The sequence below is a fragment of the Rissa tridactyla genome, chromosome 4, assembly GCF_028500815.1.
Source record: "Rissa tridactyla isolate bRisTri1 chromosome 4, bRisTri1.patW.cur.20221130, whole genome shotgun sequence".
Classification (NCBI taxonomy): domain Eukaryota; kingdom Metazoa; phylum Chordata; class Aves; order Charadriiformes; family Laridae; genus Rissa; species Rissa tridactyla.
This window is the reverse complement of record NC_071469.1, coordinates 27,762,293-27,787,786: the sequence shown is the minus strand read 5'-3', so window position 1 is coordinate 27,787,786 and position 25,494 is coordinate 27,762,293. Positions and strand designations below refer to the sequence as shown.

The window sequence follows — 25,494 nt, the reverse complement described above, 5'->3', positions numbered from 1 at the left end:
CTGGAAATTCACTGTGTGTCCCTGGGGTTGCATCGCGTCTCTCTGGGTCTTCTATCAGCCAGGAGATACAAGAATCCACCTTCCTGGTGACACTCACAGCCTTCCTCAGCAACAGTCAAGAGAAAAAAATGTCTTTATCTTTTCCATTCCTGCCCTTGCCTGCAGCAGGGATAAACTTGCTTAAGTGGTCAGGCTTTATGTCCATCCCAGTGGTTGCTTCATCTCATCTGAGTTAAGAATTCTTTCATGGGGTGTCTGCCCTTTTTCTGCATATGATGATAATGCCAGTGTACTGATGTCAAGGCCAGTGGTAGCCATGGTTACCCCCAAGACATCGGATGTCTGTAGGTCTAGTGTCAGGAGCATTAGGAGAGATATGAACTTCCTTCACTTCATGTCTATTTCATTAAATGACTCTAGCCATCTTTGCACGTGTAATCTTGGGCATTTCTTCCTATTTCTGCCCCAGCTCTTACTGGGTCAGAGGAGGAAGGAGGACAGCCGTCTCAGTGCGGTTTCCTTATCTATTGCTTTCTCAACAAACCATTTTATTCTGTAGAGGGCTGCATTTCCCTGACATTCCTCTGCCTCCTTGGGTGTTTGCCTCCTTGAGTGTTTGTCTCCTCAGTCTCAAGTCAGCCTACCCTGAGATATTTCCAGTGTGCCTCTCGTTGTAGCACCTGGATGTCTTGGTTGACACTTCTTATATTGCTGGCATCAATTTCTGTTGATCCTGCTGTCAGTCAGGAAGTATCTCACAACATGCAGTTTGTTTAAGGGCTGGCATCAATGGACGTCCAAGTTGTCAGTGTAGTAAGAGGATTGCAATGGGTCGATCATCTTGCAGATTTTGGCACTAGTCGCCACAGTTGAAAATCTTGAGCAGAGCATTTTTTTGTTGTTTTCCTATGATGTAAGACAAAAGATTACTGCTGTGAATGTGGATACGGGTTTTTTTTTTAATGGAGAGGAGGTAGGAAGGAGAGAAAGGATCTGTGGTCAAGGTGTCTCAGGAGACAGTGGGAATCCATTCTTGAATTAACTTTGTTGGCTATTGAATTGCTTTGTCATGGAAAAGCCATTTGGGGAGGTTAATTAACTTTCCTCCATTTGAGAGCAGAATGAGGATGTTCTCCTCATTCAAACTCCTGGTTATTGGGCTGTCAGTATCTGGGCAAATATTTGGAAGTTGTAACCTTGTGCCATCGTTATACAGAATACGATTTCTTGCTCCTTGGAGGCTATTCCTGGCATTTGTTGTGTTTGCTTCTCATGGTGGGGTGAGTGTTTTCAAAATGAGCTATGAAGTTGCTCAGTGAAGTTGCTGGACTGAAGAATCCTGGAAAGAAAATGAGTGGGTGTACATATGCATGTGTTTTTCGAAAATAATCTATAGTTTCTGGATATTTCAGACCAACAAAATAACCTCTGTCTTTGGACTTAGTTCAAAGTCCAAAAAACACTGTGTGCTTTAAGTAATAGAAAGTGATGTCCTAAAAGAGTTTCTTCATGATGGAGGCGGACTGCATCTGCAGAGAGAAATCCCCAGGAGCTCTCCATGGCATTCCTTCAAAAAGGCAACTGTGAATGGGGTCTGTGGGCTGTTCTACCCCATAGCCAGTGTGTGCGGTGGTGGCTCTCTTTGCTTGTGCTTCAACCTGTGGTGAACTGGGATGAGAAGCAGCAAATGAACTTCCCTATGAGGCACGGAATAGCCATTAGGTGGCAGTGACTTTCTGTCACCAAGGTAAATGGGAACCAGTAATAGAGAGGTGAAGAGCTTCACAGCCCATCCACAGTCCCTGAACTGATCGTGTTTGGTTGCCCTATTATGTATTCCCCAGGATATTTCTTCATCTAAAAGGCATGGTCGACGCTAATGCAGTCTAAAAAAGCTACTATCAGGGCCAGCTGGTGGCTTGATGACTCTACATTTGAGCACTGCTGTCTAGCAAACTTCCCGCCAACACATAAAGCACGAAAGCTTTGCACTGAAAACACATAACAAGCCGTAAAATAAATCTTATAATTATAAGACACTTCCTTTTCTTCCTTTTGCTTTCTAGAGTGGTGTCAGCTGAATGTTATGGCCACAGCCTCTCTAGGTTTTAATTTTGTAGCATTAAGAAGGTCCATTTTTTCTGGGATGTGTGCCTATGAAACAAGATGTTCTTCAGTCCTCTGCAGTGATTTATTCAGAGAAATGCGCCATCTCACTGTGACATTTTTGGAGGAGGAAGGAGAAGTGTGGGGAAAGAGGCGGTGCCTTATTTATTGTACACTTTTTCCTAGCTGTGCACCCTCGTTCCTGAAGTGCTTCGCTCTAGAAGCGTGAGTGTGAGGTGTCAGGCACTCCACTTACCTGAGTGGTCCTGCATCTTTCTTGCTCCTCCCCAGCAGAGTGAAACTGAGTGCCTTGGGAGCATTTAGCTTCTCTCCTGCAGGTGGGGCTATCCCTTTTCATTTGAATCCCTGAAGACCTCATTACTTTGCTTTCTTATAGCTGCTGAAGAGGTACATAATACCAGAGGAATATCTGAAGAACATCTCAACTGGTAAAGTGAGGAAACCACTAGGAAGCCATTGAAGGATGTAGGCCATAAGAAGCCTGCACCATGAGGAGCGCTATAAAAAGAGCAAATGGAAACTGAAGAAATAATCTTGTTTTATTTAGTGTTTGGGCTATGTCTTGAGTCCCAATGCGAATGAACACTCAGCAGTGCAAAGTCGAGATATGTCAAGAGATGGTAACTTCTCTGAAGAGCTCATGGTTGAGATTTATTTATTTGCCTAGATTTTCACCCTAGATGTGAGTGGTGCAAATAGCTATGCACATAGGATTTCTCAGAGGGTTGAAGGACTGCATAAAGAGGGAAGGAAACAAAAATCTGGAATTGCTTAGGATGTGAGTGTAACTTAAGGCTGGTCCCGTTGACTTTGGATCAGGCTCTAATTAGGCATGTGTTCTTAATGAAGGACTGTGTAGCCTTGAACTACCGGCCAGTATATATGACTCAGTTGTTGGAGGCCACCTGTAAAATCAGTAGAGCTGACAGGTAGCCAGTGTTTTACCTGTTTATAGAATAGGAAGACAGCTGGCTTAAGAATTTGAATAATCTTATCTGAGACTAGGAAAAATGGCTAGGATTTTTTTTGAGGATTAAGGATTAATTTGAGGATAGAGACACATCAGTACTTGCAATGGCAAACTGGGCTTCTCAAATGTTGTTTTATTTGTCCTTTGAGTCCTTAACAAGACCCTATTGTGGGTTTGGTTCCCCTTTCTAAGGTTACTGTAGCAGCTTGCAATGAAACACCAACTTGAAGGACACCAAATTAGGAATACAGGAAGTATTCTTTTCACAGGAGTGAAAAGACTAGCGTGGCGTGTAGAGGATGTTTCATGTATCAGCCCAGGTTGGAATTTGAGAGCAGGACTGAATACTGTAGACTTGCTCTGCTAAACCAGTGACCTTATCACATTTTCCCCAAAGTGTATGTGATAAAAGAATGTGCTGGAGGGTAGCACACAATTATCTTACCTGTCAAGCCAGTGTCTTCATTTGGTCTGTTACGTCAGCGTTGAGGGAATTACTGTAGTGGGTGGTGCCTTGCAAACACTTCTCTGGACTTCTTGGCAACATTGAAGGTGTCTTAGTGGGTTCCAGGCAAACCCTTTTACCTATGTGGGGGCCATCTTGTTTGCATACTTGAGGGAAGGGTGTCTCTGAAAGGAACTCTGCTGTCTTCCTTCATCTGGTGCCCCAGGACCAGGCAGGACTCTGTCAGGCTGAGGAAGCCCTGAGGACTAAGAGAAAAGGAAGCTATGTTTCTCTTGAGTTGAACAGTTCCTGATTTAGTCTAGGAACAAAACAAAATGTAAAGTTCAGTGCCAGGTTTGGAAGCTACCCCTTACTTTATTTACTAAGGTGTTCAGGTGCCCTGCCTAGAAATCTGCTGATGTGAGTACGTGTCTGTATTTTTGTACTTCCAGCCAGGCACAACTGTCTGCCTGTAGACATGTGTCTGTGTGTTCAGGTGGGAGTGCTTCTGTTGATGTAGGCACTTCTGAGACACAGTCAAAGGTTCAAAGATGTCTTTGGAGTAGTGAATCCATAGAACTGGTTTAGGGTTTTTTTGTTTGTTGTTTTTTTTGGGTTTGTTTTGGTTTTTTTTCCTCTTTTTTGACTTGAGAGTCCAGTCTCAGTGGCTGCAAATTCTGCTGATGGTGCACCATTCAGAGCAGCTTGCTGCTCCTTCCTCTGCAGCAGCAGCAGCAGCATCATCTTGGCAGGTCTGACACCAGTAACAACTTGTTTTTGTCAGTGTTCTGAGCTGATGTGACTTGGAAGGGGCCCACAGGGAGCAGATAAACATAGTGACAGGGGTCATCTTTATACAGCCTCCACTCTGTTCCTAGCTCCACGTTAGCAATGAATCTGCACGTGAGCCTGCACACATACACACATGCACAGTGTTTTATGAAATGCCTCCTGCCAAGCCTGGATCCATTTACTGTCTTGCCAGCTTTGCTGAATTTAGAGTTAAATTCACTGAAAAGGTCACTATCAGAATTGCTTTTCAAAAAAACCCAACTCCTGAAATGTCTTTACTGCCCCTGCAGTCTCTGTTTGAAAATGTACTTGAGTTCCCTGTGAACTCTGTAACTGTGCAGCCTGTTTGTTATTGTAGGGTTGCTCTGAACACAAGTTCTTTGCAGGATTGCTGAAGGGCAGCAGGCTTTGCACTCCCATTTGTTTATCGTAGAACTATTGTGTGAAGTAGGGAAGATACACTTTCCTCCCTCAGGCCCTTTCCTGTGCGTTCACAGTCAGGCAGCACAGCTGGGCATTTCCAGAGCCCAGCAGGAGCTGTTTCATCTCTGCAGTGCCCTGGTATTGCCTGTTCTGTCTCTCCTCTTCCTCTCCAGGACAGCTTCCCTGCTTCTATTTCTTGCAGCAAGCGGGGGTTTTGCTATAGCACTCTGAAATGGGAGGTATTCGCTGCCAATATATGGAGTGGTGATCCTTGACTGGGGAACGTTGATATAATGAAATGGTGGCTCCTGAGCAATGGCGAGTGGGAAACAGCAGGGCTGTTAGCTGGAACTGTGCTTTCCTCACTCTGAGCTGGTGTTTGTACTGGGCTGTGAGCTTGAAGACGAGAGGTGTCTGCAACCTGATGCATGTGAAGGGCTCCCAAGAGCTATACCAGCTCCTGCCTCGCTGACTGGCAGGGTTAGCTCCACTGCAGCTTCCCTCGACTTCCACTGGCCCCAAAAGCCACAGGCTAGGGACTGAATCTGTACCAGGAGTGAAGGCGACGTTCGATTCTTTTAAACCTATGTTTTGATTTTAGGGTAGCAAGTGCTTGGTAATGTGGCTGAGGACTGAGCAAAATGCAGGCTGAAGCAGCTTCACGCATACGCCTCTCCTGGTATGCCCCCAACTGAAATCTGAATGCATGCGGCTTCCCAGGCTAGCCCTGCACAGCTGACCTCTCTGTTCACTGGCGCTACCATCCTGTACCAGGCCTGGATCAGCTTTCTGCTCCCCTGAATCTCCTGCAGCCTGCCCCGGCTCTGCCCTTACCTCTCCCCACTGATGCCCCAGCCCTGGCTGCCACCTTCCTGGCCCCTGCCGTGCTGTCAGCAGATCGGGTACAGAGTTACCCCACCTGGCCTCGTATTCATTAGTAACTCACGTGGTGAAGATTTGTCACAATCTTAATTTTCAGAGAAAACCGAGACCCAGGTGCTGGGTGGATTCATTGCCAGCCCCAGGCAGGACAGCTCTCCCAGGCTGTGGCTTTGCACGCCTTTGTCAATGGCAGCCGAGCCAGCAAGTTTCCACTTCCCAGTCCCTTTCTGGAGTAGAATTCCCAGCTCTGGCAGAGCTTGGTCCTCACCCAGAGAGGTGAGCTCCACACTAGGTGTGTCTTAGCTTCATTGCTGGAAGTCTCACTCTAGAAACAGTCAGATGTCAGGTGCTGTAACATACTGAAATCCAATAAGCTCACAGCCCAAGGAACTCTTCCATTTAGAAACAGCCTAGAAACCCAGTGTATTTCATATTAGTATTGAAAGACTAATGCAGGCATGTGATTTTTATTTGAAAGATACGAAATTTAAATAAAGCAACAACAAAGAAGTCAAGCTCTGTCCTTTTGCAAAACCTTTGAAATGGCGGGATGTATGTGTAGCTAATGAAGGAAAGTTCCTTTAAATAGCGTTCACTGCTTATAACTGCTTGTATGTGTAGTAAATTAAGGAAGCAGCAATGTATAGATAACACCACTTCCCCACACAATCCCCATCCCAGTGGCAGATGCCCCTCCTTCCACCTGCATTGCTCGACAAATTTCATCTCAAGAGGGGAAATGAATTCTCAATTGCAACATGCCTAGTAATTAACCGCACTGTAATTCTGATGTGCAGTGCTGTCACCCACCATCGGGTGGGAGTGGAAAAGGCGCTGCATTTTGTTGATGGTTGAACATTTGTTTTCCTCATCATTTTGACACCAGAGGTAATTGCCATTCCTGAAATATTCTCTCGCTACCATTACAAAGCAACTGTTAGGGACAAATTAATTATGAAGAATCTCGTTATGACAGATTAATAGGCCAACAGAGGAGACTTCTTTTTCTTCTTTCAGGCAACTGAATAGTAAAACCTAACAGCTCCCGTATAATTGCTAGAAACACGTGCTTTTCTGTAAGCCAACATGTATTTTGTTGGAGATGGAGGATTTGCAAAAGTAGGACTACAGTGTAGAGTGCGTTTCCAAGCTTGCTTTTATTGATCTTTTGGTTTCCTAATACCATGTGCCAAAATGAGCTTGAGTCTGGGCATTGCCATATGGAGGGGAGGTCTTCATGATTAGTATTGGACCAATGTCTTCTGTCTGGGTCATGGTTGAGCAGCATCATGAAGGCTTGGAAGTGAGGAATGCTGGACTTGTGGATTTGATGGATTTTAGAACAAGACATGAAGTCATTATCTGGACTGCTTTATTGCCAGTAAGGGTTTCCTGTGTCAGGGAGGTCAGATCTGGTGTGCTAGTTGAGTTCCAAGTGGCCAATGATGTTCTCTCTGCCTGTGTCCCCCTGGAAGTTGCAGACTACCAGCCCCAAATTATTCTTGTGGGGTGGTCTCTGGGGACTGTTGTGATGTGGCCCATAGACGGCTGCCTTCCTGTAGTGGAGGTGATTGAGGCACCCTGCCTCCCTGTGCCTGAACCGTTCTGTCAAAGCCCAAGGGAGGAGGAGTTTGAAATATCTGGATTGCTCATGGCTGTGTTTAGAAGCTCACCCAGTTTACGGATAGTCAGGACAGCAATTCATGTAGGCTTGGTAATTGTGCTTTCAAAGAGGCAGTAGATATGTATTTCATAGTTGACTGGCTACTATGAGATGCTAGTGAATCCCAGGTGCTGATGAGCACATGATTAAAAAGGAGCCTATTTTAGGCTTCAGAATAGGCATAATGTAGATTTAAAGAGGCTCCTGGAGGAGGCCTGTTCACCTTCTCAGCTTTGCCTTCTTTGATGTCTCACTCAAGTTGTCAGAAAGTAGTGACTCAGCAAAGGATCTGTCTAGTTGGGACTGGAGTCCCCTTTTACCACCTCCAGCCAAGTGCTTGTACATGCAGCACTCTGTCCCTGCCAAGGAAAGGAACAAAACTTCAGTGGTAATCAACGTACAGGCCCTCTTTGTGCCATGATCTCCTTAATGAGAGAACAGCGAGGCTCCTCTTTTTTACAGAGACTGAATCAAGGCCATGTTTATCCCGTTTTCCATCTTCTCCTGCTTGCTGATGTCAACTCCCAATTTCACTGTGACTTCATCCTTCTTCATGGGATCTCTGTATCTCTGTGTGGAGTATGTAAATGCTTTAATATTAAATATTTGAGGCTAGAAGTCATAGAGAGCATTACTTTTGGATTACTGGTATCTGATTTCATTGCTTTGCTTCATGTCCATCTTGTGTAGTGCTAATTCTCTGTGTTTCTTTTTGGCATGCAAATTTTGTTTTGGGACTATCCACAGTTGATTGTATTATGCCAGCAACATCTGATTCTTTGGAGGATCTTTGACAGTATGGTTTTTCTGACAGGTTATGCACTGATTACCTTTGTGATAAGCCTTTTGTCTTGAGGTTACTATTTACCTTCTAGCCAAGGTTAGAAATCAGCTATCTTTGACTAGCCTGTTAATGGAGATTGCCTCTTGACTGTCATTTCCACTGCAGTGTCATCTTTGTTTCTTCTTGTCCAGTGTTAGCCTCTTATACCAGATTCTTCCCCTTTTGACAAAGGAACCTTAACTTTTGCTTATGTGAGATTCAGACAGGATCCTCTGGGTTCCTAGATGGTGCTTTCTTTTTTAAATAGTGGCACGTGCTGCCCGATTTGCAGTTTTCTCTACAGAGAAGTTGTAACTGGGTACAACTGGATAGTGATGGGCCAGGCTTCCCTTACCCCGCCCCTTGGGGTATTTGCACAGGTGATCTGTGGTAATGAGCATCTTTTAAATCAAGAAAAAATCCAACTGAGATTTCCACTTGATAAAGCCCATTTCCTGCTATTTGTAGTTGCTTCACTGGAAGGGTGAGGGATACGGGTAGGGATATTCCTTCACAGGCAACTGTGCAGAAAAGTATTTTATAATGTGCTAGGCTGAACCACTCTTAAATATTGAGCAGTCACTTTGATCGTGGGTGGGATAGGTAACCTGGAGGTAGAGGCTTTCTGCACCTTTTCTTCTTGACTGTGTGCCCAGCTCCCTGTACACTGATAATGTTTCCTGTTGCACCCAATTCCTTGTAAATAAAACAATGGCTGACAGTGAGTCTGCAGGTGGAGGGACACTCTGTTTTCTTAAAATTAGAGTGAGACAAGACATCCAACAGCTTTACTGACTATTTTAGTCTAGGTTCTTATAATATGTTTGACATTTACAAATGCAGCATCCCTGCCTCGTGGAGGCTCATTCATCTCTTAGATGAGAGAGAAAACTCAACAACTGGCAATGGAAAGGGCAAAATGTTGAATATGTAATCGTATATAAAGATGATCTCAGTTTTATTCCCTTTACAACCTTGGTGAGCCACAGCCAAGTGCAGGGCAGACATGTACAATATTGTTCATTGTGATACCAGCTGCAATAAAGGCAATTGCCTCTGGTACTGCTGGGGGTAATTCCTTCTGCCTATTGTGGGAGCAGAAGTAATCTACTCTGGATAATGAATAACAAACATGCGGCCTCACCTGGGCTCTCCTTTTGTTCATCTCAGTGTGGTGCCATGTCAAATATTCATATGTTTTACTTTATTAAACTGCTATCTCACGCTATTTTAAAGTGGCACTTTCAGAGACAATATAGGTTCTCTCTGTTGCCTGTGTTCCTAGCAGCTGTAAGGATTCAGTAGACCAAATGCCACCTTCACTGGCACCCTCATAAGCCCATTTTTTTCCAAATTCTGCTTCTACTGGCACCTACAGGAGCCTATTGTTTTCAGTGAGGAAGCACAGGAGTGGCTGCAAGGAAGGATCTGACCTTCTAATTGCAGTTTAACAAGTCTATTGATTGTGCACGAATCAAAAGAGACACCAGCTCAGTCTCCCGTTGTGGTGACATAGCTGGGATGCTAACAGACACTGACTGCCTTTCTTGGTGTGGAGCTGTGTGTTGTTAACTGGATGAAAAAACTGGAATAATTTATATATATTTTTTTTTTTCACTGAAGTCAGCAACTCTGCCTGATACCCAGAGGGGAACAGACCTGCTGAGTAACACGGGGACATTTCTTGGTTTTGGGGTTTTTTTTCCAACACAGGCACTTTTAAAAGTAGAACTGCGCTTTGCCATTGATGGTGCCTTACTGGCACCACAGCCACTCTCCGTCTGTTGGATGTGGTGTTATGAGAGTCACTGCAGTTTTTTGGAATTGGGCAGCATAATCCCATGGTTGTTATCTTTCCTGACTTCCTTGTCAATCCAATTTAATCACTTCTAGGTATTTCATGTGTTACTGTCTCTCTCCTCTTCGGGCATCCTGGAAGAGGGTCTGTACTTTAAAGGTCAGAGCTTCTCAGATTAAAGAAGGGGAAAGGAGTCTGCCTCTGTCAGTTTGGTGAGGGGCTGTATTGAGATGTCTATAGAGACTGCAATGGAAACCCTTCTTTCTGTGTTCTGTGACCAAGCTGAATGCTGCTGCCCATCTGTGTGGCTGTAAGAGCGGGAGCCTGCTTGCTCTGCTCCCCTGGCCGTTGGAGTGACCTGCTGGGAGAGAAGTTGCATATGCACAAGGGGGAGAAGCTGCTGTTGCACAGTTTAATCGCCTGACATTGACTCAGATAGGTCCTGACTGGAGGTCAGCTGTGACGTGCAGCTGGTAGGGTGGGATTCGACTGTTGGGTAGAGAAAAGTGTCAGCTCAGATTCTTCGGCATTGACAAAGTGGATGTGACGATTTCTCCCCTCCAGCTGCAATGGCTGCCTCTGTGCTTCCTTCTTCGCTGCACACCCACACTAGGAGAGCAGACTGTGTGAAGCTACCCTGTCTTGACCCCCAGCTGCTGAACGAGATGAGACTTAGCTGAGCTTTCTCCATCTTTCCTTCGGTGCTTGAGCCATCTGTCCTGATAAACTTCACCTTTCATTGTGTCTTTCAGTGTATCTTCTGTCTGTTGGTGCTTCCTGTGGAGTCCATGGCTTTTCCATCTCCATTTTATTGCAGGATGGGATGTGGGGACAAAGGGAAGAGGCTGTCAGACGTTCATCCTCATCCCTGCTGCAGGATCCTTCACTTTGCTTTGAAGGCTGGGAATATTCAGCATTGAATGCCTTCCCTTGATACTCATTTCATCTCATCTTCCACCTCTTTACTAACCCTGGTAACACCCTGTATGTTTCCCTTGCTGTTTACAGTGTCTGACCTCTTGAGTAGTTGGAAAATGTTACCAGGTCAGCCTTCTTGGCACCGTCTCATTTTATTATTGAAGACAAATCGTGAAGCTCTTTCTCTTATGTACAATACAGGTTCAGCTGTCTTGCGGTGGCTTCTGATGTACTCTTCCTTGTTTATTTTGCTCTCTTTTCTCTCTCTGGGACTTCAGACCTTTTTTTAAGTGAAGAGACTGTCTCTACACCCCTCTCCCTGATGCAAAGCCTCCCTGTGCATAGCCATGACTGTATGAGCTTCAGTGAGAGCTAATTCTTACTGTGGCCTTGTTTGACCTCTTCCCCCCACCCTGCCCCATGGCCCAGGACCAGCCCTCACTTCCCGTGCTGCTGCCTTCCCAGGGTCTCCTTACATGTGAACATGGCTGTCTGGGGAGCGTTCTCCCTTCAGGTCATTTTTGCTGCACCACATCATCTTTTGCTCTTCAGTCAGTAATTTACGGCTTCTGTAGGGTGCGTGGCAGCTGCTGTTTAGGGAACACTCCTGAATGTAACACACATCTCAGTTTATCATGTTCCTTATAGCAACTGAAAATAGCAAATAAAACAGAGCTTAATAGGACTGATGGCTGGGAGCCCCCTCCTACAGCTAAACAGAAGGCCATATAAGATGGTGTCTTTACAGCCCTCAGCTTGTTTTCGCTGCCATCCCACATGGTCTGATCCAAGCTGAGCTGAATTAATTTTGTTAGCAAGATTTTGGGGGATGCTGTGTCAAATTTATTATCATTTCACCTGCCTCCGTAACAGGAGCTGCAGGCACTGTGATCAATGGATTGAGACACGTGCCTAATTTCACTGCGGCTTCTGTAAATGTCTCTGTGCCTTCTGCAGCTGTGCTATTGAATTACTTTCTATCTTCCATGGGTGCTCTGCAATGAAGCCCAGGGCAGATCTCTTTGTATACCAGCCCTATCAGGACAACAAGGCACTGGGGGCACTTTTGGGAATCTGCTGACTTTGCAGGTATTATACGTCTGTGTATACATGGGTCTGGTCCTTCCTTCTCATGCAAATCTGATCTGGTGTTATCCTCATGTGTAAGTACCATTCATGTAAGTGTACATGCCCCAAAAGAGAGCCTGTGGGAAGGACCTGTTGTATAGTCACAGTGTAAAACAGCTTCACAAGCAGAACCTTGTTTGCTGAAGGTGACGTCTGTAGGTGTAAAGGACTCAGTTTGCCTCTCAGATTCCTGTATTCAACAGTTTGATCTGGAACTGTTAGTGGGAGAGAATAGACAGGTACTGCTATAGCCATAGAAGTGCTACATACCAGTTATTTTAGCATGTTATTTTCCGCCTGTTTCTGACCATCCCTTCCCTGTGCTCCATGTTCTCCCTGCTCAGGAGACTTAGACAGAATAGTGCATTGTATCACAGAGGTGTCTAGAGGGGAAACAGCTGCTCCCTTCTGATTTTCCTCCTGAACTGCCCCACAGATAACTAATTGCAGCTCAGTTGCTTCTATTAGCTATTTACCTAAAATTGAGCTGGCTAATGAAAATGTTTCTAATTAATACGAGGCAGATTAAAACTCATTACAGCAAGGTCGTCAGTAATGAGAGATAATCAGAGCACAAATGACCGAGCTTGGAGCAAAATGAAGATGGAACACAAGCAGGCGATCGGTGCTGGTTGTGCACGCACCAGCCAGCAAGGGCAGGGTTCAGCAAGGTGACTGCTGGAGCTCTGCGCTGGGATCGAGCCACACGGCTTCCTCCTCTCCGGAGCAGCTTGGGAAGTTCACCGGCTGAAGAGACGAACCTCAGCCTGGCGTAAAAGTTTCCTGAACCAAGCTGCAACTCAAACTAGCAGTCTGTTGCTAGGCCACCCCTTAGTCACCTGTAGGATTGTTAGGAACCATGTTGTGAATCGGGGTAGTAGCGGGAAGAGCGTGGGAGTGTGTGTAGCGCAGGTGGGAGGTCAATGTGTGTGCTTGTGTGTGGGGAAATTCAGAGTCCTCACAGCTCAGACAGTGGGAACTTGCACATCTCTTCAACATGAAATGGGCTGGCCTAGGTTTGGAAAAGTCCCTCACAATCTCCAGGGAAGTCTTACACAAATCGTGAAATGTGTTTGCTTTAATTTCAGCTGCCTTTAGCATTGGTGATACCAGGCTCCAGCACCAACACCAGATTTCAGCTGTCTCACTGTGTATATCCTTCCATTTGTACAGAGTTCACTGACCATCTGGCTAGTTGTCTGACTCCGCGTTCCTGTGTTTGTAAAACCGAGAAGCTAAGAAACTGTTGCTTTAGTGTAGGGGATCATCTCTGTCCTTTATCCTTTGCAAGCTATAAAGCTCTCTTTCTCACTTCCTGGCTATCCCACTGGCAACCAACTGTTGTGCCAGATCTTCTGAAGGATCTTGGTCTCTGCTAGGACTATTTTGAGCTATGGAAGTCAAAACTGAGAATTAGGGGGATGCCTTTTTAACCAGGGTTTGCACCAAGGGCAACTAACTAAAAAGTATAGGTCTGAGAAAGTAACGATACCTGCCTAATGGGAACATATGGAATGTCCTGCTCTCATATGGGCAGGCAGAGACCCATAGGTAAATCTTTAGGAATGTTATACATAACTTACACAAATAATGAATTATTAGGTAGTGGGGTACATTGCAGCAGGAGTTATTCCAATTTCAAAGATGTGGATCTGTCTGTGATCAGCAGTATGGCCAGTTAGTATTGGTATAAGGAAGCATTTGAGTGCGAAATATCTGGTGTGTCTAGGAACGAGCTTTTGTAAAAAGTAGGGGGAAATATATAACAATTCCTTTTAGAGTTGTGTGTCTCCCTGCAGCATCCCTGCTGTCATTCAGTTTGATTACCAGGCTGATGGTGTTAGTGAAGGCTATAGTAGCTTATATTAACTGTATGCTTATTTAGATTTGTTGAAAGAAGAGATAATGGCCCCTTAGACGCAACTATGTTGTCATTGCAATGGGTTCTAGGTTTTCTATTGCTGTTTTTAAAGCTGCAAAGTACCCTGTTTGCTTCACCAGTAACTGTATCCTCCCTAAACATCTTCACAGATCTTTTGGCTTGGCACTTGATTTCAGTCGCTCACCGTGTTAAATCGAGGTGGACGTCCTTTCATTCCTTTCTGGTTTGTGCTGTCCTGGGTCATCTAAAGCTGTTCCGTAGTTTTACCAATTGTGTGCATATGGCCCTGTCATTATCAGGGTGGAACAGAAAAGGACTGTGGCCAGATTCCTTTCCTTTCTTCTCTGACATGTCTTTTTTCCCCTCCCTGACTTACCATGTTTTGTGGATACCCACTACAGAGGTGTGATGACAACCCCTCTTCCCTCTGTATGGAGTCCAAGGGACAACCTGTCTCTTCCATTCCAGTATCCTGCTACTGCAGGCATTCCTGGAAGAGCTGCGTCATCCAGGATGACTGACAGCATGTGTGCCTGGAATGCTCCCACTCACTCACTGTGTGCCACAAGATACTTCCCGGCATCCCACAGGCTTAATATTTAATATGCTGTGCCATGAGAAGAAAGCAAGAGTCTGTCACCAGTGTTCCAGTTCCTTTAAATGGCAGGTAATTTAGTAAATATAGAAGATGCTTGGAAGCAGGTTGAACCCCAGCAGAAGGCGTGACCGATTTAACTGGAATGTGGGAATTGCATTCACCAAATAGGTTCTTTAAAGATTTTAATGACGCTGGGAACATCAGTGCACTGAGTTTGCATTCTGTCTCTCTCTGTGGCCAATCAATAGGGTAATTTTTGTCTTGATGCCTTGAGCAAGAGTGTTTAAAGCCCTTTAGACATTTTATTACACGTAATGTTCTTATGAGTCTGTAAAATGGGGGATAGCCATCCTGAGTTTTGTAAAGAGCTTTGTAAAAGCACTTTTAGAGATGAAAAGCTCCATATAAAATCAGGTATGGTTGTTTTATCATAAATGTCTAAAGCCTTTCTGAATTCCATTAAGCTCCTGGCTTCTCTATGCTCTGACAGTGAGTGCCACTGGTTAATGCTGTACTGTGCAAAATGGCATGTAGAAAAAACTGTAAAAAGGTTGTTGCTTTGTGGAATGCCCTATTACTTGCTGTTTTGTGAGAGCTGGAAATAGGAATGGGAGATTTTCTTTTTATGATTTCATATAACTCTTCTCTCATATGCATCAACTCTCTCTGATCTAAAGAGTCCCCTAACATCTCAGATATCTTCTTACAGACTTTTTCAAGTCCATGATCATTTTTCCCCTGTCCTCCTCTGTCCACTTCTTTTTATTCTGTACCTCTTGTTGTGATGGGATGTCCAGAATCCAAGGTGAGGTTGTGCTTTCAATTTATACAATGGCATTTTGATATTTTTAATGTTTTCCTCTTTTCCTTTCTTAACACAGCCAAACAACTTGTTTGGGTTTTCCTGACCCCCACTGTACATTGAGCAGGTGCCTTCACTGAGCCATCCACAACAATGCGATGCAAGTGCTGGGTGGTTACAGTTAATTTAGAGCCCATCGGTGTGTGCGGGCAGGATAAATTGCACCTTCCAATACGTGTAACCTTGCAGTCATCTATGCTGAGGGTGATCTGCCAGTCTATTGATTGTCCACCTGTCTTTGGTAAGGTCTTGGCAGGGCTTATTTTTCCATGGTGATGAATAATTTCTGTTGCATCTCATGGAATTTTTGTCACGGCACCATCCTCTCCTTTGCCAGATCACTAGCAGGGAAATTAAACCTTGATGTAAGAATGGGTGTAACGGGACATGCTGCTGTTTGTTTTTGACAGTGATGCCGGTCAACCCATTTAGAGTAGAGAGCCCCTTCTGCCTTGTGGGCGCTACATGGACCTGTTTCCCTTTTCATCATGTTTCTCAGCGATGCCAGTGCTAGTTCAGCCTCGCTGGAAGTAACAACATTGCAGGTGCTGATGTAGACAGGGCTTCTGCAGTATCACCTCATCTAAAAGAGCTCAGAGCAGGTTGAAATGAATCTGTGGTAGAAACATCACTAAATGTTGCACCCTTGTCCTAACTAGAGAGTCCCCCACTGCTGCTGTCTGTAGTGCTGGGCTTGATGTTGCAGAGAGGGAATTCAGAGCTGAGAGTGGGACAAAACGAGCAAGTGATGTTCTTGCATCTTCTCCAATAATTACTCAGTTTTCTTTTCACTCCTTGTGAGGGAATTTGTTGAAAGCCACTCAAAAATCCCAATAAATCTCTCCCTTTTCTCTTCTATTGACCATTGTATTAATGTGCTCAGAGTATTTTAGCGGACTGGTGAAGAATGATTTTTTTTTCCTCTCAAAATCCCTGTTGGCTTTTTTCAGTCATATCACATTTAGCTAGATGATTTTTAGTACTCTCTATAATTATTATCTCAACTAATTTAGCTGACACAGAATAAAAGCTTGCAGGACTATAATTTCCCGGATTACTCTGGATTTTTCTTAAAAACAGGGCAACATTTGTTCCCCTTCAATCCTCTGGAAGCTAATGGTTTTAATGTGCGATCCCCTTTTTGATTATTAGCATCTCAGATACTTTTTGAATTAATCTGTATTTTTAATTAATTTGAATTAATCTAATTTTTTGATTAATTTGAATTAATCTGTAATTTTTATGTGTTTGAAGTTTTCAAGGTATTTTCTGGAGACGTCTTTCTTGAAATACTGTCTTGGAGAGTGTATCTCTCTTGTAAGCAGTGATGGGTAGGCTTCTCCTCAGCATCCTGCCCCATGCAGGGAATTGCCTGCAGCAGGAGAAGGTGCCTCCTTTCACTTGCGCAGGTTGGGAGTAGGTGGGATGTGAGAGGCCACCACGTGGGGTGGAGCTGTTCCTGCTCACCTGTACAGGAGTGCTCTCTGGTAGGGAGGCGAGAGGAGGAGCAGCCCTTCTAGCCCTGTCCTCTGGGAGAAATCCAGCCTGGAGTCCTTTGTGAAATGTCTGTGTTCGCAGTGTTCCTGGAGGCAGCATTCATCATCAGGAATTTCTTGTGACTTGTTTGTTATGTCTTTGACTAATTGCATTTCAAATTTTCTCTCTGCATTCCTAATCCTCATTTCACGTTTTGCGAGCTATGAGTATGCCCTTCAGGGTGGGAATGACTTTTCTGAAGGATTTTTTATATGAGGAGTGGCTTCCACCACTTACCTTACTGTCTTTAGAGGCAGTTCTGAGCCCTTTTGTCACCAAGTCTGTCACCAGATACTCAAGTTTTCACGAGTATATTTTAACTTTGGTATTTATTTTCTTCAAAATTAATTTCTTTATTTTTAAGACCAGATTAGCATCTGCCAATTTGTGGCACCTGCATGTCCGGTGCTCTGAAGAGCAGTTCTTTGCCAAGGTCTCTGTGAGTAAAGGCTCCTTCAAAAGCATCAAAATCACTTGAGAAGCCAGGTCTTCTTGTACATCAAGGGTAAATTAAAAAATGTCCCTTTGCAGCTCTGCTTGCTGAGTATGTGCTTCATCCCAGAGGTGCTTCCTCTCCATACCTGAGAGTTGTTACTTTCACTATGGCCCACATGGAACAATTTCAATAATCAGTGTTAATCCCAATCTACCCAGGGTTTGAGTAAACCGCATGAGTCTGATAGCCATGCTGTGGGCTAATGGAGAATTAGTCCTGCTGAAATTTGGGGAAGGGGTTTGAGACAGAAAGAGATGCTCATGTAGACTGAGGAAAGAACCATATACACACTCAGACAGCATTTGTGATCTGAAGCGCTTCCCGAGGGAGGCTTATTCTTGGTAATCCTTGGTACACGAAACGCTTCTTTCTCTGCAGTATGCTCCCAGGCATGATGTGTACAAGCGGGTCCGTATCTAACTGGCTGTTGTTCCAGGCTCTTTTCCCTGATAAGAAGAGTCTTCAAGGTATTGCTTGTGCAACAAAGAGCAATATCTCATGAGATTTCTTGGAGAAAAGCTCTGAGCTGTTCTGGGGGTTTCCATTTGCCCTGCAGTTTCTTCAAGGTAGGACAGAAACCTGGGTGAGCAGCATCGGACACAGTAGTGGGAATGCGGCATTCTTATTTTGCCTGTGATGCAGAGAAGGTCGTCTATCAGAGAAACAAGTGCTGCATCTGGACTGTGACCTAGCATGGGGAGATCCGGGCAATTAATAGATAGTGTTACGGACATTTTTCTGCGGAAAATCCTGACCTGGTTGATAAGAAAAGAGAACTTGGAAGCTGCATTCACAGTCCTGCTTCATTCTGTACTTCTGCCTCTAATGCCCACTGAAGTTTTGTAAAATTTCCTTCTTCTGGGACAAGTTACATCGTCGTCTTCTGTCTCTTTATCAGGGGCAGGAGCTGGCATTCCCTGGTCTGGACAGCCAGCCAAGGCAGCTGCCTCTTAGGAGTTTTAGCCAAGCCAGTTGTGAGAGCATGGTGGAGGATGCTGTGCCCGGGGGTTTTGTTCTGTTTTGTTCTAGGAGCCCTCTGTAAGGATGTTTTTGTCTCTCTTGGCCAGGACTGCTGTGTCTCTGAGGCCAACTGGGTTCTCTACAGGGTGGGTAAGTTTGGGAGGGCCAAAATTTCCTCTGTCCTTGTGCTAGGGGAGAGAGAGTCTATTTCCGCCGCCTCCTCTGCAATGACTGACATGAAGATACACCCTGCATCCAAGTGTGGCTACAACCAGTTGTATTTTCAGCTATATGAGTTTTCCATCCCGTTTTTTCCGTCTCCCTTGGCTGTGTGTGTGGAGCGGGTAGGTCCATTGCAGCCAGCACCTCTCCCCCAGGCTGGCTGCCAGGCCTCATGTCCAGCACCGTGCTACAGCCTCAGGGTTTGCTGCCGCTCTGCCCTGAGCCATGCTGCAGCCTGGAGTCATTTGATGGGCTCCTGCTGTGCCTGCGGGAGGTTGCAGGGCCCTGTGCTGGCCCATGCTCAGTGCTGGGGATTTTTGGAGCACATCTGCAAGGAGCTTTGCCACTGTTTTCCCGCCAGTGCCCTGGGCTGTGGCTGCCTGACACCTCGGGGGGTGGCTGGCCACCGCTCCCCTTCCCTGTTGCTGTTGGCGGGGGGCTTCCTCCAGGGCTGGAGGCAGCGGGCGATTATCGGAGCTGCATAAAAGCTGTTTCCCTGTAATGGGCTGCACTCCCAGTGCTGTGACAAACTACCCAACTTCTCTGGCTCCTTCCCTCCCACTGCCTTTCTCTTTCATCACATTACTCCCTCCCTGCTTTTCTTGCTTTCTTGTCCTCTTTCACAGCTTCCTTTCCTTGTCCCCTTTTGGCTTGCATTTGCCCCCACCGCACAAAGGGGAGGAGAGCAGGGAAACAGCCAGGGCAGAGGCTTGCTTCTTACAGCAGGAGCTTTACAGCTGGGGTGCAAAATGCAGTGCAGTAACATGGGAGAATTCAGGCATGCTTGTGGATGTTATTTTCTGCCTAGGTATTTGTGAGTGCTTTTGAGCAGGCAATTTGCTGGGGGAAGCTCACCATCCCAGCGCGAGTTATGCTTGCCTGTGCGCGCCCACCCAGGAAAGTGTGTGCGTGCATGTGTGCATCCACGTTTGCACATCAGGCTTTCTCCTCACACTCCCGCAGGCCTGTGTTTTGTGCACTTGCAGCTCCCTCTGCACCCGGTCTGTCCCCTGACGCATTCCCAAATGTGAGACACTCGCCCTGTCCCGTGATGTGACGTGGCACTGCTTTGCACAGTGGGCAAAGATAGCCACTAAATGGGGGTGTGGGTGGTATTCATGCACGTTTGTGGTGTTGTTCCTTTCTGCCACGTACTTTGAGGCTTTTGGTGGAGTCCCTCACCACAGGATCTTGGGCAGATGAGGTCTGTGGACACAAGATTTCACCTTCAATGACTTCTGACACTGAAGCCAGAGGAATTAGGAGCCTCCATGCAGATAGGTGTCAGGCATCAACAGGAGATGGGTGTGGAGTTATTTTTTGTCATTGATTTGCTTAGATTTTGTTAATGTATCAGGGTAAACTTATCTGAAGCTTATTAAAGAATATTGAGTATAGCTGTGTCCTTGGCAGGAGGCTTTTCTAGTGAGAGTAATAAAGGCAGAATAAATCATTGTCACTGAAGGATGTGGTGGCTGGTCTGTTCTTGATAGGTGGAATGAACCTCAGGAGCTGAAATCCAAAGCAGGCAAGTGGTTGGTGATGGGTTTCGTCCTTTCATGGCTGCATTTTGGTCAATGTGAGCAAAACTGGCAAGTCTTCTAATGCTTAGTTTCTGAAACCACTGTCACTGCAGACTTTGTTGGCAGTGTAAGCAGTAAGACCAAGAGCTGGCTGGACTGCAGGGATGTAATTTCCCCTTGTAGTGTGTCAGAGTGAGCTGAGGAGGATGAAGGACTGCATACATGCTGTCCTCCTCACTGCCAGTTAGACATCTGTAATTTTGATTTTTAACAGATTCTTCTTCCAAGTTCCTGGAAGTTTCTGGGGTGGTATCTGTGACTTTCTTCTCACTTTAATTCATCACACTCATACTACAAGCCTAACATACATGGTTGTGGTCCTGACTTTTGTCTTTTGACAACGGGTTCCCAAACACTGCATTGTAACGGTGGATCACAGTAACAAACCAATGCTGCCCTATGGCTAGACATCTTATTCTGTGCAAGGATATAGCCCTGGAGAAAGCCAAAACCTAATGTGGTGTCCTTGATCATGGTGCTTGTGGAAACAAATGCTGAAGCCCCTTATACTCTGGAGCATCTTGTCCTGATCTGGTTCAGCCCCTCTAAATCAAGTCAGAGTCCTAATACTTAGCTGACGCAGATGATGATGCCCAAAATCAAGAAGGGAAATCCCTGGTCTGTTTAAATACTGGACAAATAAAAGGTACGTATGTGGGCATGTGCATGTAACAGACAGCAAAAGGGCTTGACTGATGTTCTGGTCTCTCCGCAGGTGCACCTGCGCTCTGCTGAGCGCCTCCGGGAGCTGTGCTGTGCAAACCGAGGCACCTTCATCAAGGTGGGACAGCACCTGGGAGCGCTTGACTACCTGCTGCCTGAGGAGTACACCCGCACCCTCAAAGTGCTGCACAGCCAGGCCCCGCAGAGCACTAGGCAGGAGATCGAGCAAGTTATCCGTGAGGATCTGGGCAAAGAGGTAGGGGCAGCCAGAGCCTGTGTTGGCTTCTCAAGCCTCAGCAAGCCCTGGGCAGCTAGAGGAAAGAAAACAGGAGCAAGGAGGGCCCTGGTGGTTCTCAGTTGCAAGAGATACCAAGGGGAGATAATCTCTTCCTTGCCCCTGGGAGACTGCCACGCCAATTTTTCTTGTCCATTGATGGGCATTATTAGCAGGCTTAGGAAAGGAGAATGTAACAGGATTAAGGGTGTGAAAGCTGCTAGGTGGAAATGGCAGGACTCGGCAGAGCAGCGTACCCCAGTGGTTATGCTAAGACTAACAGGGTTGCTGAAGGTCAGGATGGAGTACCGTCTGCCACACTGAGGAGTGGGAGCTGGAGGAATTGATGTTCAGGACAAAGATCTATTAGCAGAGCTCTGTGAGGGACGACTGCTCTCCCCTTGGTGCACTAGACCAATTCCAGATAGCGCTGACAGCCCTTTACTTTCTTGAGCCCCTAATTAACCCCCAAAGAAAATAATAACATAAATCACTTTTGGTGCTTGCAGTCAGTTAACGCAATAGCCCAGGAGTCGCCATTAACCCTCAGCAGCCCACAGCACTGAGATCAGAGGTAGGTGCCTGTGTTCATTAGGTGTAAGGGAATTAACCGCAGTAGAGGGTGTTCTGCTATTTTGCACCTTTGCCCCTTAGAAGAAAAGGTCCCCTCACACTCCAGGTCAGGTTGAGGAGAGGCATTTCAAGGATCACAACTGACATGGTGTGAAGGAGGCAGGAGGCAACAGTGTGCAAAGGCAGTGGTGGAGAGCGTGCATGTGAGGGGGAGGAAGACAGGAGGCTGAAGAAGGGAAGTAGTGTCTACATCTCTTGTTGCTTGTACATAGAGGTTTGTGGGGCTGTTTTAGGTTGTTCTGGGCTGTCTGACTGTGTGGTAAGGAGGTACGGGGGGAACATCAGGGTGTAAGTATTTGTACCTAGTGAGTATATTATGGGCAGATTTGGATGAGGTGGGTCTGCCTATATGTAGTTTAAGGGTCCAGGTATTGTCTAGTCAGGAATGACAATTAATATTTCCCTGCAATTTAATGGCAGGGTTAATGTCAGCCCCTGACCTGCAAGATGCTCCCTCTCTCAGCACTGCGTCCTTGTAGCATGGTTGGTACCAGCTGTGTTTCATAGCTCAGTGGACAGATGGAGCAGGGCAGGCTGGCTGCTCCCTGCAGACCCCGGCTGCTCCACGGGCCTCTATCCTGCAATCTCCCCTCTGTAGGAGCCGTGGAAAGCCACCCCGAGGGTAGCGCCCGTTAAATTACCACAGCAGCCGCCTAAGGCTCAGTTTGCGTGGCATCTCTCAGAGGCTGATGCAGGTGCTCGAAGGTGGGTCCTTTTTCCCTTTCTCTCAAGTACGTGTTAAGCTGCCAGGGATACGCCCTGGTTTATTTCAGCTTTTTGGGACCTAGACGAGTCCTCCATGCCTCATTGATTTCCAGTGAGGCAGCTTGAATCCAGTCTCCACGGCAGCCTTCCCTCTTAGCATTCACTTCACCCACATGGGCAACGCTGGGCAATATTTAAAGAGACAGAGAGAGGGAGGGGAAAAAAAGGTAGAAATGGGAAGAAAGGGATAGAGGGAAAACGCTCATGAGAAAAAGAAAGCGATGGTAAAAGAGAAATGAAGAGAAGGACATGTATAAAAATAAAGCAGCTGGTGAATCCAGGCAGTATTAAAAGCCGAGGTAAACGCCCATTTCCATTAGTTACAAAGTACCCAATCAAGGTATTTAAAAGCAAAAAGGATTTGGGGAACCTAATGCACTGAAGTTGGTTTTGCCTGACGGCCAGAGGATTTAATAGGGTTACTTCAGGAACAACTTTAATTCCGGTGTAGTTACATCTTCAGTACATTCTAAATACAATATACTTAGCTGAAGTATAGATGGCAGAATGGGAAGGTGGAGCATCAGAGCAGAGGGTAGTGCAAAGCGGGATCCTGAAACTTTCCCCCTTGGGGCCAGCATCACACCTGGGAACTTGCAAATGAATTCAAAGAGAAAATGACAGTGAAGGAACCTTCCCAGGAGGCCTACGCCTGACCCTGCTGCTCTCAAATTCAGTGGTAAGACTTCCAGTTCCCCTGTCAGGTGCAAGAGCAGGCTTCTCAGGTGAATCTCAAGTGCAGGCAAAAGGTAATTACATACAGTTTGGAACAGTGTAGAACAAATAGGGGAAACAGCAACTGGAAAAACAGAGATACCTAGGGAGAAATGTGACAAGCTGACAAATTAGGCAAGAGCTTGCAAAAGGGCATGATGATCAAAAAAAGCCAATTTCGCTTATAGAAGCATTGTATCTTTAGTCAATTAGAAATAGTCTGTCTTCTGATGTGACCTACTCCTGTAAATCTTATCAGAGGCTTGGATGTTTGACAAATGGAGTGGTTTTGTGGTAAAACTGGCGTAAATGGAGAGCATGCCAATGGGACTGATCTTTGAGCAAAGGCAGAGGCTCGTGAGGTGGGCTTACAGCAGCTCAACACAACTCGGTTGTCACCATGCAGACTTGCGTGACACCCTGCTGATGGGGGAACTCTCACTCTGGGTCAGCATCATGGCTGGAGCATGTAGCTCTGCCGCCTGAGCTAATGGCATGTGTGCTGATCTGACACAGAAGGAGAGTCATCATATATGCTGACTAGTGGGTTACCCTGGTTTAAGTCTAGGGTGAATTTGTGTATCTATCAGGGATTATCGGGATAAAAATAATAAGTAGTGAGCAGATGCTGGCTTTCTAATCCCAGCCATAGTGGTTTGGCTAAGTGATGGTGGGAGGTGATCGCTCTCTTGAGTGTTGTATGCAAGAGGTTGAGGTGGGGGTGGGATTCTCAGGACAACACGAGTAGTAGCAGTGGGAGAGGCTGCACAAAGAAATCTTTACAATGACTCCTGGAAATGCTCACCAGGAAGATCATAGAGTAGAAGTCTTTTGGGGAGACAGCGGAGATACCACAGGAAGGGCTTGTTCTGGGTGGATTCCTTGGATCAGTTGGGAAAAGCTGTGTGCATAAGAATGGGTGATGAGATATGAATGAAAGAGTCTCCTACCTCTATTCACATTTTCCCTGCTTGAGCAAGGTTCTGCAAGTGAAAAGGTGTCGGGTGTGGAAAAGGAATGCAAAATGAGTGTGTTTCCTACCCCACAATTGTAATTTTCTCTGCAGGGCTATTAATGACACAGGGAAAGATAGCTCGTTCAACTGAGCTCTCTAACTCAACAGGGTGCATGCAGAGCCAGGCAACTTCTGGTGAAGTTTGGACACCAGAAATTTAGGGAGAGAGAGTGATGAGAGGCTCTGAAAGATGAATCTTTTGGAGTGTCTGCACCTTAAAAGTGCAAAAGCATTGTGCTTAGAAACTAGAAATGATGGAAGAAATGTTTTGCCAGCACTGGGATTAGGGGTGTTTCCTCACTCTGGCAGGTGTGTTGGAAGATGGACTTGTGGCGTGGGATAGGGGGATACTGCGAAGGTGATGCCAGTTTGGTCCCAGAGCAGAGGTGCAGAACCCAGGACATCTCTGATTTTGGGCAAGCTGATTCCACCTGACAGTCCTTTGGTGTCTGTTAGAAAGGCTTCCTGTAGGTCTTCCTGTGTGTGATTTCTGTGGACAGGGTGCTCAGAGGAGTTTATCGCTCATTGCTAATACTGATAGGGCTTTTGTGAAACTTTTCCCCCTTCAAAAGTACATCTGCTTCTCTCTGCTTTGACCAAGGCCATCCCAGAGCATCCCTCCTCACAGGGCTGAGTGGCTGCAGAATGACTTGGCAGCTTTTACAACCCTGCTCTTCCAAACCCTTGGTGTCTTTCTGTTGTCTGGCTCCAGTACTGTCCTTATATGGCTCTGTGAATCTCACTGCTCTGCCACTGTGCAGTGATAATGAGTTTAGATCCCGTGACATCTCTGGACTTTGCTGTGTACTCCTATCTATGCCAACACACTCTTTTACCTCTTTCTAGTCTTAAAATACCACCTGGTTTGCAGTCACTCATCTGACCTGCACATCCCAGTAGGCCACAGCATAGCTCTACCTGCTCAGCACCACTGTAATCCCTCTTCTGTGTACAGCAAGATGTCACTTTCCAGAGCCCATTGCTCATCAGCTTCCACCTCATCCTCACTCATTGGCATTTTGCAATCAACTTTCTGACCTTTTCCCCAGAATTCCTTATTCTCCCCCTCAGTGTGTTTGTGTACTCAATACTCTACCCAGGCTTTTTCTTATGTTGGAGGTAATTTTTCTTGGTGGGAGACATTCTCTCCCCACGCATGTCTCGCTACTCTCCCTTTAGAAATATCCCAGTTCCTCCACCTGTTCTCCTTTCTGGCAGGTTCCCGTCAGTCCCCACTCGTACGTCTGGTCTGAGGTTGTGTGCTTGCGAGTTAGGGCAAGGATAAAGTTAGCATCTCCTTGAGGCCAGCATGGTCTGAGTCA

At 46.0% G+C, this 25,494-nt stretch overlaps 1 protein-coding gene across 4 annotated transcripts in view; it reads left to right on the top strand.

Moving 5' to 3' along the window:
- The window catches only part of ADCK1 (aarF domain containing kinase 1), a 91,874-nt gene that overhangs the window by 20,879 nt on the left and 45,501 nt on the right, over positions 1–25,494 (top strand). For all 4 annotated transcript variants that reach the window (XM_054199570.1, XM_054199568.1, XM_054199569.1 and 1 more), the window contains one exon: positions 20,824–21,027. In XM_054199570.1, the coding sequence (XP_054055545.1) occupies positions 20,824–21,027 (204 nt within the window). The remainder of the gene's footprint in view (positions 1–20,823; positions 21,028–25,494) is intronic.